This window comes from Hypanus sabinus, chromosome 7, assembly GCF_030144855.1.
Source record: "Hypanus sabinus isolate sHypSab1 chromosome 7, sHypSab1.hap1, whole genome shotgun sequence".
NCBI lineage: Eukaryota > Metazoa > Chordata > Chondrichthyes > Myliobatiformes > Dasyatidae > Hypanus > Hypanus sabinus.
Genome location: NC_082712.1, coordinates 85,714,324 through 85,730,453, shown reverse-complemented (window position 1 = coordinate 85,730,453; position 16,130 = coordinate 85,714,324). Strand labels below are relative to the sequence as shown.

General features: G+C 48.3%; 1 protein-coding gene across 1 annotated transcript; it reads left to right on the top strand.

Moving 5' to 3' along the window:
- Positions 1–9,074: 9,074 nt before the first annotated feature.
- Positions 9,075–16,032, top strand: LOC132397495 (mucin-2-like). Its single transcript, XM_059976324.1, has 3 exons — positions 9,075–9,158; positions 12,420–12,498; positions 14,357–16,032. Exons 1-3 carry the CDS (start codon positions 9,075–9,077, stop codon positions 16,030–16,032), a joined length of 1,839 nt encoding a protein of 612 aa, XP_059832307.1.
- The last annotated feature ends 98 nt before the right edge of the window (positions 16,033–16,130 follow it).

Here is a 16,130-nt window from a genome sequence, read left to right as displayed (position 1 = left end):
AAGCCAGGCGGGTGGGAAAGGTCCACGGCGGGAGAGGAAGGAATCTGATAGGAGAGGAGAGTCGACCATAGGAGAAAGGGAAGGAGGTGGAATCTTAGGTAGGGTAATAGGCAGATGAAAGAAGTGGGGAATTGAGAAAGGGGGGCAATTTGTTTACTGGAGGGAGAAGTCAATATTCATACCATCAGGTTGGAGGTCACCCGGACAGGATATAAGGCGTTGCTCCTCCACTGTCTGGGTGGCCCCGTCTAGACACATGGACCGACATGTCGGAATGGGAATTAAGATGTTTGGCCACTGGGAAGTCCCACTTGTGGCAAATGGAGTGGGGGTGCATGACGAAGCGGTCTCCCAATTTACGACCGGTCTTGCTAGTGTAGAGGAGGTTGCATTGGGAGCCCTGGACACAACAGACAACCCCAGCTGATTCAAAGGTAAAACATGGGATAATGAGATAAAGAGAGATTATTGATTGTGGGGACATCTCAATGGATGGGCAAATGAGTGTAGTTATCCCCTTTTGTTCAGGAGCCTGATGGTCATGGGGAAGTAACTGTTCCTGAACCTGGTGGTGTGAGTCCCTACACTCTTGTGGAGGGTGGGGCTGGTGGGTGGGAGTGTTGATCAGCCTTACTGCTTGGGGAAAGTACCTGTTTTTGAGCCAGGTATGTAGCCCCCTCCCTGAGGGGAGTGGGATAAACAGTCCATGGGCAGGGTGGGCAGGAGCCTTCCCGATGTTACTGACCCTCTCCCGACACCTTTCTGATGGTGGCTAGGCTGGTGCCGGTGATGCATTGGTCAGTTTTGACTGCCCACTGTGGAGCCCTCCTGCATGCCGCAGTGCGGTGCGGTTTCCGTACCAAGTGTATGCTGACATCCCTCTGGGTGCAAGTTGTCCCTCAGGTACCTTGTAAACCACTCCCGTCTCACCTGGAAACTGCACGCACAAAATACTGGAGGAACTCAGCAGGTCAGGCAGGATCTATGGAAAAGAATGAACGGTCAACGTTGTGGGCCGAGACCCTTCATCGGGACTAGAAAGGAAGGGGAGAAGCCAGAATCTGCGGAAGGAGTACCGGGTGTTAGGTGGGACCAGGGGAGGGGGGAGTGTGGGTAAGCAGGGGAGGGGCATGTGAAGTAAGAAGCTGGGAGGTGAGAGAACTAAAAGATTGAAGAAGAATGAATCAAATAGCATATTATCCTCCACAACTTCCACCATCTTCAACAGGACCCCACCACTAAGCACATCTTTCCCCCTCTACCCCTCTCCACTTTTCGCAGGGATCGTTCCCTCTGTGACTGCCTGGTCCACACGTCCCTCCCCACAGATCTCCCACCTTGTAAGACCTGTAAGTGCAAGTGCTACACCTCCTCTCTTACCATCATTCAGGGCCCCAAACAGTCCTTCCAGGTGAGGCAACACTTCACTTGTGAGTCTGTTGGGGTAATCTATTGCAGCCGGTGCTCTCAGTGCGGCCTCCTCTACATCGGCGAGACCCGACACAGATTGGGGGACCGCTCCGTCGAGCACCTACGCTCCGTCCGCCACAACAGACAGGATCTCCCGGTTGCCACCCACTTCAACTCTCCTTCACATTCCCATTCAGATATGTCCATACATGGCCTCCTCTACTGCCATGATGAGGCTAAACTCAGATTGGAGGAGCAACACCTCATATACCATCTGGGTAGTCTCCAGCCCCTTGGTATGAACATCGAATTCTCCAACTTCCAGTAATTCCCTCCCTCTCCCTTCCCCCATCCCACTTTCACTCTGCCTCCTCCTCCAGCTGCCTATCACCTCTCTCATTATTCTGCCTTCTTCTACTACCCATAGTGCTTTCCCCTTACATTCCTTCTTTACCTCTCCTGCCTATCCCCTCCCTGCTTCCCCTCCCCCACCCCTTGATCTTTCCTCTGATTGGTTTTTCACCTGGCACCTTCCACCCTCCCCCACCTTTATAGGGCCCCTGCCCCCTCCTTCTTCAGTCCTGACGAAGGGTCTCGGCCCGAGACGTTGACTGCTCGTTTCCACGGATGCTGCCCGACCTGCTGAGTTCCTCCAGCTTGTTTGTACGTGTTGATCAAATAGACCATGGAAGAAAGTGAAGGTGGTGGGGGGGGGCACCAGAGGAAGGTGAGAAGGGAGCAGGGTAAGAGGAAAGCCTGAAAGAGGAATGAAAAAGAGAGAAGGGAGTGGGGCATAAATTACCAGAAAATAGTTGATGTTATGATGTCTTCTTGTTATTCTGTGTGATTTTGATTGGGGTGGAAACTGAACTGAACATTCCTAACCAGTTTCCAGGACTCTGTGGTTTGGTGTTTTATATTCTGCATGTTTTTCACTTGTTTCTTTCTCATTTACGCGATTTGTTGCTTTTTTTTTGCACTTTGGGCGGTTGATGTTTTCGTTGACAGATTCTATGTGTTTCTTTGTTTCGTGGCCGTCAGCAGGAAGACGAGCCTCAGGGTTGTGTACTGCGTACGGACTTTGATAATAAATGTACTTTGAATCTTTGAAGATAAGAGAGACACGTGAGTAAGGAGGGAATGGAACATGTGCAGGCAGAAGGGATTTGAGCATTAAAAGGTTCAACTGCTTCATTTTAATATCAGAGAATGTATCCAGTATACAACCTGAAATTCGAACTCTTCTCAGACACGATACAATATCGTGGACCATGTGCCCTGTTCTTTGTTATTTTTATTTAAGGTGGAGGTAGAGAAGCACTCGGACGATTGAGGAATTGAGAGGGAATGGGAAAACCGGCTCAGAGTGGGAGCTGAGATCAGTGTAGATTAGCAACTATCACATTGAAGAGCTGAGTTGCCTTCTCTGGCTCCTGTTGTGTTCATGTCGGGCTGCGAAGCGACGAGGAGGATTTCGCATCAACTCTCATTAACCACCCCTGCAATTCTTTTGCCCCTTGACGCCGCCAGGTGATCTTCCAAGCTAAGCGAGGTTCATCGGAACAGGCCGACATCGCGGTGGACAACGTTGCCGTGGTTTCTGGGCCCTGTCCATGTGAGTAAGGTTGGACCACACACACATGCATGCACGCACGCACGCACACATACACACACACACACACACACACACACACACACACACGTATGTTTACACCTCCATGTGCTTTGACAGACAGTGGATGGGCAGAAACCATTGGGTATGGGGGGCCCCAGAGAAAGCATGTGATTGGGTTATATGGAACATATCTAGAACCTATTCTATTTCCTATTCGGGTGGCCCTCTCATCCTTTCTCCTCTTCCCACACCCTCATTACCTGCCCATCACCTCCCTCTAAATTCCCACCTCTTTCCCTTTTTCCCATGGTCCACTCCCCTCTCCTATCAGATTCCTTATTTTCCATCCCTTTTCCCTTTACACCTATCACCTCCCAGCTTCTCATTCCATCCCCTCCTCCCTCACAAAGCTACCTTCTCCCTCACCTGGTCTCATCTATCATCTGCCAGCTTCTACTCCTCCCCCTACCCCATCTTCTTTGCCACGAGCCCCACTGTCCCCTGCAGTAAGCCGTAGAGCGTTGGGATTCCAGGTTTCTCGAGCACCTGTGTTTACTAATTGTTGTCTTAGTGAGAGTCATTAAGCCTTTGTGTTCTCTGTTTAATCTTGTCATGTTAATTGTGACTGGCACGGGTTTTCCACATCCTGTGACTATTTGATGCGGACTCCTGTTTAACACTCATGGCGGAGGGCAGAGTATGATTCACCTCACGGTGTTGCTCAGCAGTGCCACTGGCGCTCCGTTGGAATTCCTATGTATAACCTCTTGTTTCTGTCTCTACATGGGAGTCTTCCGTTCCTCCACACCAGGGTTCCATTATTATTCTGGTTTCTGCTCCCCCCCCCCCCCCCCTGTTCCTTTCCAGTCCAGCTGAAGGCTCTCGGCCCTAAATGCCGACTGTCTATAGCCCTCCTTAGATGCGACTTGACATGTTGAGTTGGTCCAGTAATTTGTGTGTTTAATTGCAAGCGATATTCTCTGAAGCTTTGAGCGTTAAGGGAAATCATCGTGTCTCTGACTCTCTGCCCTTGTTCTGCACAGCTTGTATCAACGGCTGTGACTTTGACGAGGACCAGTGCGGTTGGACCACCGAAACGGATGGGGGAAGTGTCGATGATGAAGGCTGGATACGGGGAAACAAGTTCCTGCCCGACTACACCAAACCCGGCTGTAAGCACTCATTCCCTCCGGTCATTTGCTGGACGCCGGCCTCTTGAAGTTTGCGATTTGGGCACTTGGGTTTGTGGGAACGTTTGGGAAGATGTCCAGAGGTGGAACTGTGGGCAGAGTTGGAAACTTGTACTCGTCTATACTGAATACTGGTAGCTGGGGTTGAGAGGTTTGATGTTGCCGAGCTTGCAGACGTTTAATCAGCAGTCAAGGCGACACCTCCAGTGTTTCTCTCCGAGAGTCCTCATGTTTATGTGGCTTCAGGCATACACGAAGCAGGCTCGAGAATTTTAAGAGTGCCATCTAAGAACCCTTAAAAGCCGAAGAAACATGAGCCAATAGAATTCAAAGGTCAACTGAAGGGCTGGCCAATCAGGACTGAGGAAAGCGAATGAGGGCCTACAAAACAAGAGGACTTCCCCAGGGAGAAACGCCAACAACTGCGCACTGAGGATGTCACCTTGAATGGTGAAGAAACGTCTGCAAGCTAATTGCCAAGCTCGCCGAGCTCCACAACGTCGGACCTGTACTGGGCTAAATTCTGTTCCCCCCTCTGTTCCAGTTGGCCACTGCATGTTGCTCTCATCAGGATTCAACCAACCAGGACACAAATTCCACTTGAAGAGTCTGCCGGTCAGATCCACAGGGTACCTGGTTCTCAGTTTCTATTATTATCTGTATGGGAATGCATCGACAATGGCTTTAAGGATCTACGCCGAGGATCAAGGTGAGAATGAATGAAATACCCAAACCCGCGCGCACATACTTGGTGTGATCCACTAATGCAGACGTGAGCATACATACACTAGCATTTATACACGTGCTTGTAAGTGCGTGCATGCGAGGATGCAGCTAGAGATGCAAGCACAAGTGTGCACACGTGCATGCACTGGTCTGAACAGGAATGCAACTCATGCAGTGAGACCATAAGATAAAGGAGCAGAATTAGGCCACTGGGCCCAGCGTGCCTGTTCCACCATTTCAGCATGATGGATCCAATTTTCCTCATAGCTCCAATCTCATGCCTTTCCCTCCCCCCCCCACCACCCCGTATCCCTTCACACCCCGAGCAATCAAGAATCTATCAACCTCGGCCTTAAGTGCACATAAAAACATGGCCTCTGCAGCTATCCGTGGCGAAGAATACCACAGATTCACCACTCTCAGGCTGAGGAAATTCCACCTCACCTCCGTTTCACAGGGACACTCCTCTACTCTGAGGCTGCGCTCTCTGGCCTTAGACTCCCCCACCACGGGGAACATCCTCTCCACTTCCACTCTACCAAGGCCTTTCACCTTTCGATAGGTTTCAGTGAGGTCCCCTTCTGAATTCTGGTGAGCAGAGGCCCAGAGCCATCAAACACTCTTCATATGACGAGTCATTCATTCCTGGAATCATTTCCGTGAACCTCCTCTGAACCCTCCCCAGTTTCAGCACATCCTTCCTCAGATAAGGGGCCCAAACCTGCTCACAATACTCCGTGAGGCCTCACCAGTGCTTTATAAAGTTCCAATATCACGTCCTTGCACACATTTGTATGCACACGTTCTTCAGTGTTCACACACTCCAGTGTGCATGCACACATTCTCTCATACACACATTCACACCCATCCGCACTCCCATCCCTGTAATGCCATATAACCATATAACAATTACAGCACGGAATCAGCCCATCTCGGCCCTTCTAGTCCGTGCCGAACACTTACTCTCACCTAATCCCACCTACCTGCACTCAGCCCATAACCCTCCATTCCTTTCCTGTCCTTATACCTATCCAATTATTTTTTAAATGACAAAATCGAACCAGCCTCTATCACTTCTACTGAAAGCTCGTTCCACACAACTACCACTCCCTGAGTAAAGTAGTTCCCCCTCGTGTTACCCCTAAACTTTTGCCCCTTAACTCTCAACTCATGTCCTCTTGTTGAATCCCCACTACTCTCAATGGAAAAAACCTATCCACGTCAACTCTATCTACCCCCTCATAATTTTAAATACCTCTATCAAGCCCCCCTCCCTCAACCTTCTACGCTCCAAAAAATAAAGACCTAACTTGTTCAACCTTTCCCTGTAACTTAGTTGCTGAAACCCAGGTAACATTCTAGCAAATCTTCTCCGTACTCTCTCTATTTTGTTGACACCTTCCCTATGATTCCTGTAATGCCCACAGAGAACTGTAACATGGGGACAGTGAATTGCTGGTTTGCACTCTCGCTGTTGCCAGAGCAGTTTCTGATACCGGAGACACTGACGTGCGGGGCTGAGGACTGTAGTTTGTGGTGGACTCCAGCTCAAGGTCTCTTTGGGGAGCTCTTGCTCTTGTTGCAATGTGGAGGGGGGGGAGGGAGTTTGGAGCTTCTGCAGGCCGGGCTGCTGCTCTTTGAGCATGGGAGGCCGTGGGGGCTTCGCGGTTCTGATGTTGCCGTTACTCATTCTCGGGTTTTCATCCTGTTTTGTGGATGTCTCGAAGAGTAAGAATTGCAGGTTGTATACTGTCTACATTCTCTGATATTAAATTGAACCATTTCAACTATCTGATAAATACGTGCTCCCAAAAACACACACACGCAGACACAGACAATCACACTCACATTTGTACACATACATTTGCACACACTAACACACATATATGCCTGTACTATGTACTGACTGAACACAGTAAGACCTGCCCTTTCACTTGTGTGTACACACGGACTCCGTCTCCCTCGTCACCATACACGCGGACTCCATCTCCCTCCTCTCCGTACATGCAGACTCCATCTCCCTCCTCTCCGTACACGCAGACTCCGTCTCCCTCGTCACCATACACGCGGATTCCATCTCCCTCCTCTCCGTACATGCAGACTCCATCTCCCTCCTCTCCGTACACGCGGACTCCGTCTCCCTCGTCACCATACACGCAGACTCCGTCTTCCCTCCTCTCCGTACACGCAGACTCCGTCTCCCTCGTCACCATACACGCGGACTCCGTCTCCCTCCTCTCCATACACGCGGACTCCATCTCCCTCGTCACCATACACGCGGAGTCCGTCTCCCTCCTCTCCGTACATGCAGACTCCATCTCCCTCCTCTCCATACACGCGGACTCCGTCTCCCTCGTCACCATACATGCGGACTCCGTCTCCCTCCTCTCCATACATGCGGACTCCGTCTCCCTCCTCTCCATACACGCGGACTCCGTCTCCCTCCTCTCCATACACGTGGACTCCGTCTCCCTCATCACCATACACGCAGACTCCGTCTCCCTCCTCTCCATACACGCGGACTCCGTCTCCCTCGTCACCATACACGCGGACTCCGTCTCCCTCCTCTCCATACACGCGGACTCCGTCTCCCTCGTCACCATACACGCGGACTCCGTCTCCCTCCTCTCCATACACGCGGACTCCGTCTCCCTCATCACCATACACGCGGACTCCGTCTCCCTCCTCTCCATACACGCGGACTCTGTCTCCCTCGTCACCATACATGCGGACTCCGTCTCCCTCCTCTCCATACACGCGGACTCCGTCTCCCTCGTCACCATACACGCGGATTCCATCTCCCTCCTCTCCGTACATGCAGACTCCATCTCCCTCCTCTCCGTACACGCGGACTCCGTCTCCCTCGTCACCATACACGCAGACTCCGTCTTCCCTCCTCTCCGTACACGCGGACTCCGTCTCCCTCGTCACCATACACGCGGACTCCGTCTCCCTCCTCTCCATACACGCGGACTCCATCTCCCTCGTCACCATACACGCGGACTCCGTCTCCCTCCTCTCCGTACATGCAGACTCCATCTCCCTCCTCTCCATACACGCGGACTCCATCTCCCTCGTCACCATACATGCGGACTCCGTCTCCCTCCTCTCCATACACGCGGACTCCGTCTCCCTCCTCTCCATACACGTGGACTCCGTCTCCCTCGTCACCATACACGCAGACTCCGTCTCCCTCCTCTCCATACACGCGGACTCCGTCTCCCTCGTCACCATACACGCGGACTCCGTCTCCCTCCTCTCCATACACGCGGACTCCGTCTCCCTCGTCACCATACACGCGGACTCCGTCTCCCTCCTCTCCATACACGCGGACTCCGTCTCCCTCATCACCATACACGCGGACTCCGTCTCCCTCCTCTCCATACACGCGGACTCTGTCTCCCTCGTCACCATACATGCGGACTCCGTCTCCCTCCTCTCCATACACGCGGACTCCGTCTCCCTCCTCTCCATACACGTGGACTCCGTCTCCCTCGTCACCATACACGCAGACTCCGTCTCCCTCCTCTCCATACACGCGGACTCCGTCTCCCTCGTCACCATACACGCGGACTCCGTCTCCCTCCTCTCCATACACGCGGACTCCGTCTCCCTCGTCACCATACACGCGGACTCCGTCTCCCTCCTCTCCATACACGCGGACTCCGTCTCCCTCATCACCATACACGCGGACTCCGTCTCCCTCCTCTCCATACACGCGGACTCTGTCTCCCTCGTCACCATACATGCGGACTCCGTCTCCCTCCTCTCCATACACGCGGACTCCGTCTCCCTCCTCTCCATACACGTGGACTCCGTCTCCCTCGTCACCATACACGCAGACTCCGTCTCCCTCCTCTCCATACACGCGGACTCCGTCTCCCTCGTCACCATACACGCGGACTCCGTCTCCCTCCTCTCCATACACGCGGACTCCGTCTCTCTCGTCACCATACACGCGGACTCCGTCTCCCTCCTCTCCATACACGCGGACTCCGTCTCCCTCATCACCATACACGCGGACTCCGTCTCCCTCGTCACCATACACGCGGACTCTGTCTCCCTCCTCTCCTTACACATCTCTCTGCTCTCTGATACTGACTCATCTTCAACGTGTTTTAGGATCTTCAGGAATGTTACTTCTTCTCAACGTTACAAACCAAGGTCAGAAATGGGCAGAAGCACGGGCAGTTTACGGCGGAGATTCAACGATTAAGGTAAAGCATCGGGAGGTACTAAGGGTGGGGAAGCAGGTGGAGGCAGTGTGAGGCAGCCAGTATTGAAGGGATAGTCTGCACTATGGAGTGTTAAAGGGACTAGGGATTAAAGGGATGGGGGCACTGTGACGTATTAAAGGGATGGGGGCACTGTGGGACATTAATGGGTCAGGGGCACTATGGAATATTAAAGGGATGGGAATCAGTGATGTATTAAAGGGATAGGTACACAGCAGGATATTAAAGTAGGGTATTAAAGGGACGGGTTACACTACATGGTATTAAAGGGATGGGGTGTAGTGTGATGTATTAAAGGCCTTTCAGCCCAACTCACCCAGGCTGTGCAAGATGCCCATCTAAGCTGGTTCCACCTGCTTGTATTTGACTCATTTCTCTCTAAAACTTTCCTATCCACCTGCCTCAACCACTTCCTCTGGCAGGGCTAGTTACCCTCAGGACCATTTGAAATCTCTGCCCTCTCACCTTAAACAGCCCTCCAGTCTGACTGCATGCACAATTTTCATTTTTCATTTTCAATCTTTTTTATTGATTTAAGAAAAATTAATAGAAACAAATCAGAAGAAAGTTATATCAAATACACAATGCAATAAACGTGCAAACAAAAGGGATTTCTACCGTCAAAGTAATGTAACTGTAATATTAATCTATTGTATATAAACAAGGAACCATAACTCCTCTTGGCAATTCATACAAAAAAAGACTGGAAATTTGAAAAAAAACACTAAACTAACTAAAACAAAAAAAAAGAGACTGGGCAGTCCATTTGAGGATAAAATTACAAAAGAAAAAAAGAAAACATCCTTCTTGTCAGCTCTGAACCTTCACAGAAAAAGAGGGGAAAAAAAAGTGAAAAATAAAAGAAAGAAAAAAAATTAGATCATATGAAAATATTGAATAAAAGGTCGCCAGGTTTGCTCAAAATTAAAAGATGTGTCAAACGTCCGATTTCTAATTTTCCCCAAACTTAAACAGGACATAATGGAGGAGAGCCAGTTAAAACAGTAGGTGGATTAGAATCTTCCCAGTGTAACAAGACAGCTCTCCTGGCCAATAAAGTTGAAAAGGCTATCACATGTTGCACGGAAGCAGGAACACTTCTTGTTTCCTTTGGAATAATCCCAAAGATTGCCGTAAGTGAATCAGGTTATAAAATGCTATAAAAATGGTCACTCTACTGAAATTTTTATATACATTTCAAGCGTTTCTATCCTTTGTCCCAAAAATGTTTTTTGATAGAATAGATTCCAAGATCCTCTCATACATTTGGAATAATAAAAGCTCCAGAGTGAATAAATCTTTATTGCAAAAATAAAAAAAGATGGATGACTGGTGTTACTAAACTTTATATTTTATTACTGGGCAATTAATATTCGTTATATCACCTTTTGGATCCACGATATAGATAATCAGGACTGTCGTTCATGGTTAGACTTGGAGGAGAACTCGGTGAGGGGGTTTTCTTTGCCTTCTTTACTGGGGGCTCCTCTTCCTCTTTCGCTCTCCAGGACAGGTGGACAAGGTCTTCGCCCCATTGTTAAACATACTTTAAACATTTGGTTTCAGTTTTGTAGATTTTTTGAATTAAATAACTTTGTACTCTCTAGTAATATCCATTTTATCTTTTTCTTTAAACCATCAACTCTGGATAAGGCTTTTTTAATGTGGAAAACTAAGGGAATAAAAACTTTTTTAGATTTGCTTTTAGAGGACTGTTTAATGTCTTTTTTGGAGCTAGTGGATAAATATGATATATCTAATGCACATTTTTTTAGATACTTACAAGTTAGGAATTTTTTTATGTGATTTTTTACTGAATTATCCATTTGTTCATTTACCAAATATGATACATGCTATTTTTCAGTTTAAACCACTTCAAAAACGATTGATAGTCATTATATATAAACAGTTAATGAATGCACACATGATGCCTAATGATAAGGTTAAACGTGCTTGGGAAATGGAGCTTCAACATTCACTTTCAGATGATCAATGGAGTAAAATTTATTATCTAGTTAATAATCCATCTATCTGCGCACATCACTCCCTAATTCAGTTTAAGATAGTACACAGGGCGCACATGTCAAAAGATAAACTAGGACATATTTTTTCTAATATAAGCCCCACCTGTGACAGATGTGACGCTGAGGTGGCTACTCTAACTGATATGTTTTCGTCCTGTGCAAAGTTAAATGATTTTAAGAGGGATGTTTTTAGAATGTTATCAAAAGTCATAGGTGTGGACTTACAACTTAATGCATACATGATTTTATGCACCTCAATACGTTCACCCCTCAGTCTCCCATGTTACAAGGAATAAAGTCCAAAACTGCCCAACCTTCCTGTACAACTCAGTCCTTGAAGCCCTTGAGCATTTTCTTTGTACCCTTCCCAGTTTAATTATGTTTTAAAACTGAATGCAACACATTCCAATGTGTCGTTCCATGGCCTCCTCTTGTGCCAAGATGAGGCCACCTCAGGGTGGAGGAGCAACACCTTGTATTCCACCTGGGTACCCTCTGAACCTGATGACAAGAATACTGATTTTTCTTTCTGGTGAACAAAGTGTCCTCCCCTGCTTCCTCCATTCTGACCTTTATGCTTCCCCCTGGGTTGTCCCCTCCTTCCTTTTCTCCTATGGCCCACTCTCCTCCCCTATCAGATTCCTTCCTCTCCAGCCCTTGACCATTCTCACCCACCTGGCTTCACCCATCACCTTCCAGCCAGCCTCCTTCCGTTTCCCCCTCCTTTTTATCCTGGCGTCTTCCACCTGCCTTCCTTCTCAGTCCTGAAGAAGGTTCTCGGCCCAAAACGTTGACTGTCTATTCATTTCCATAGATGCTACCTGACCTACTGACTTCCTCCAGTATTTTGTGTGTGTTACAATACTTCAAATGTGTCCTCACTAATGACTATACAACTGAAACATTCTGCAGTATCTCAACTTCAGACTGCAGGAGGCCAGGGTGCCAAACCCAGTCTATGTGTGACGTTACCTTCAAAGAACCGTCCACTTGTGCACTGCCTCAATCTCCTCTAGCACTGAATTCCACTTACCATCCAGCATGGAAGTTTGAGATGTGGGACATTCTGAAATGATGGGAGATCTTTCTGCATTTTCCTTTAAATTCCAGCTCCAATATTTGGGGCGGAGGTGGACAAACTTACAAGGGCTGGATCATAGGTCAGACGGGCTGGGGTCAGACAGATCAGTGATCTAATCTGCTATAATTCTTTTTCTAGTTTGTCTTTGAAGGTGTGGCAGGAGAGGAGACTTCTGAAATCGCAGTGGACAAAGTCTGTATTGTGGACTGCAGTAATGGTACGGAAATATTCAAACAATCCCACCTTATTTCCAAAAACTCTGCACTACTTACAGAATCAGGTTTAACATTACTGGCATGTGTCATGAAATTGTTAACTTTTTCTAACAGTAGAGGGAGGAAACCTGAATTCCAGTAAGAATACACTGAATTGATTGAACTGCTTGTCATATGAGGAGTGCCTGATGGCTCAGGGCATGTACTCACTGGAATTCACAAGAATGAGGGGGTGACCTCATTGAAACCTAACGAATGCTGAAAGGACTTGATAGAGTGAATGTGGGGAGGATGTTTCCTATGATGGAAAAGACTAGGACCAGAGGACATAGTCTCAGAATAGAGGGGTGTCCTCTTAGAACGGAGATGAACAATGATTTCTTTAGCCAGAGGGTGGTCAGTCTGTGAAAATCTTTGCCACAGGCAGCTGTGGCGGCCAAGTCCTTATGCATACTTAAGGCACAGGTCGATAGATTCTTGATTGGTCAGGGCATGAAGGGATTTGGGACGAAGGCAGGAGACTGGGGCTGAGAGGGTGTCATGTTGTGCCTCCCACATCCCAACAATGTGCGTGGTCAGTGGGTGAATTTCTCCCCCCAGTGGGTGAGGGTGAGGGGTAGAATCCATGGAGGGCACTGCTGGGAATGTGCAGAGAATATATTTCGAGCAGAGCAAATGGTGGTTGATGCTTACTGTAGACTCAATAGGACCATAAGACTGTAAGATACAGGAGCAGAATTAGGCCATTTGGCCCATCGAGTCTGCTCCACCATTTCATCATGGCTGATCCATTTCCCTGCTTAGCTCCAATCTCCTTGTGTACTTCTTGCCCTAAATAATCAAGACTCTATCAACCTCTGCCTTAAGTATACCCATTGACTTGGCCTCCACAGCTGCAACAAATTCCACAGATTCTCCACTCTGTGGCTAAGGAAATTCCTCCTCATCTCCATTCTAAAAGGATGCCCCTCTGGTCCTAGATTCTGCCACCATAGGAAGCATCTGCTCAATCGAGGCCTTTCCATATTAGAGGGGTGTCAATTAGATTATCTCTTATTTTTCTGAATTCCAGTGAGTGACAGGCTGAGAGCCATCAAACACTCTTTATATGAGAAGTCATTCAATCCTAACGGGCTGAAGGCCTGCATCTCTCTCTGACTCAGTTTGACAGGTGGTGCAGCCCCCTTGGCTGGTTTTTCTGTGCCCCCAAGTGCACCCAATGCTACCCTGCCCTACTGCTTTCAGTTCATTGCTGAACACCCGCTCTCCACCTCTAGCCATCCTGGGACCAGGGGCCTCTTTCAGCTTTATAACCATAGCTGGGTCTTGTGCAGTCAGTTTAACCTCCCCATACTGAACAGCGCATTCAAAGTTCAAAGTCCATTTATTATTCATTATACAAGCTTGAGATTTCTCTCCTAACAGGCAGCCACAAAGCAAACAAACCTAAAAGAACCCAATAAAAACGAGACTGTCGAACACCCAGTGTGCAGAGAGAGAAAATATAAACAGGTCAGGCAAACAATAACCAAAAGCAAATAGCACTCTTAACTAAAGCCTGCAAAGAGAGTCACCCAGTTCACTGTAGTAATATAGCAGCTCGGCTCGGGCCCCATCACCCTGACCTTTTCAATCTGGCCCAGCAACTTGGTCAACATCCAAACATTGGCTTCGTTCGTCTCAATAGACTCTGAGGCTAGGTCCCCACCGCCTCAATTCGGCCTGTATCCGACCTTAAGTCTTAAGTCTCCATCTAAACATCAGGTTCATTTGCTTCGGTATGCTCCAGTGCCCAGACCTCATTGTGGATTAAGCTGACAGGCAAGGCTATTTACATTCTTCCTTTTACATTTGTTACAGGTTCCACAACAACCACAGAAACTCCGACTACACCAACCACAGAAACTCCAACTACACCGACCACAGAAACTCCGACTACACCAACTACAGTATCAACGACACCAACCACAGTATCAACGACACCAACCACAGAATCAACGACACCAACCACAGAACCAACGACTACACCAACCACAGAAACTCCAACTACACCGACCACAGAAACTCCGACTACACCAACCACAGAATCAACGACACCAACCACAGAATCAATGACAACACCAACCACAGTATCAACGACACCAACCACAGAATCAACGACACCAACCACAGAATCAACGACAACACCAACCACAGAATCAACGACACCAACCACAGAATCAACGACACCAACCACAGAATCAACGACACCAACCACAGAATCAACGACACCAACCACAGAATCAACGACACCAACCACAGAATCAACGACAACACCAACCACAGTATCAACGACACCAACCACAGTATCAACGACACCAACCACAGTATCAACGACACCAACCACAGAATCAACGACACCAACCACAGAATCAACGACACCAACCACAGAATCAACGACAACACCAACCACAGTATCAACGACACCAACCACAGAATCAACGACTACACCAACCACAGAATCAACGACAACACCAACCACAGAATCAACGACTACACCAACCACAGAACCAACGACTACACCAACCACAGAATCAACGACACCAACCACAGAATCAACGACAACACCAACCACAGTATCAACGACACCAACCACAGAATCAACGACACCAACCACAGAACCAACGACAACACCAACCACAGAATCAACGACACCAACCACAGAACCAACGACTACACCAACCACAGAATCAACGACAACACCAACCACAGAAACTCCGACTACACCAACCACAGAATCAACGACACCAACCACAGTATCAACGACACCAACCACAGAATCAACGACACCAACCACAGAACCAACGACAACACCAACCACAGAATCAACGACACCAACCACAGAACCAACGACTACACCAACCACAGAATCAACGACAACACCAACCACAGAACCAACGACAACACCAACCACAGAATCAACGACAACACCAACCACAGAACCAACGACACCAACCACAGAACCAACGACAACACCAACCACAGAATCAACGACACCAACCACAGAATCAATGACAACACCAACCACAGAACCAACGACAACACCAACCACAGAATCAACGACACCAACCACAGAATCAACGACACCAACCACAGAATCAACGACACCAACCACAGAATCAATGACAACACCAACCACAGAACCAACGACAACACCAACCACAGAATCAACAACACCAACCACAGAATCAACGACACCAACCACAGAATCAATGACAACACCAACCACAGAACCAACGACAACACCAACCACAGAATCAACGACACCAACCACAGAACCAACGACTACACCAACCACAGAATCAACGACAACACCAACCACAGAACCAACGACAACACCAACCACAGAATCAACGACAACACCAACCACAGAATCTCCGACTACACCAACCACAGAATCTCCGACTACACCAACCACAGTTCCTACAACCACTGGTTTAATGTTAGGTATGTCAAATCCAAATTCAACTGCAATGTGTATCATCCACCATAGTTAAGGCCGGCCTTTGTGGGTAACTAGAATCTTCACAAACAAGTTAGTAAAAAACCCAAAACTAACACTGAGAATTTTAATGAGCGGATATTCGTTTGTAAA

Coding starts and splice junctions, on each gene's coding strand:
- LOC132397495 (XM_059976324.1), top strand. CDS start 9,075: ATGTTACTTCTTCTCAACGTTACAAACCAAGGTCAGAAATGGGCAGAA. Junction 9,159..12,419: donor GCGGAGATTCAACGATTAAG/GTAAAGCATCGG, acceptor TTCTTTTTCTAG/TTTGTCTTTGAAGGTGTGGC. Junction 12,499..14,356: donor TATTGTGGACTGCAGTAATG/GTACGGAAATAT, acceptor CATTTGTTACAG/GTTCCACAACAACCACAGAA.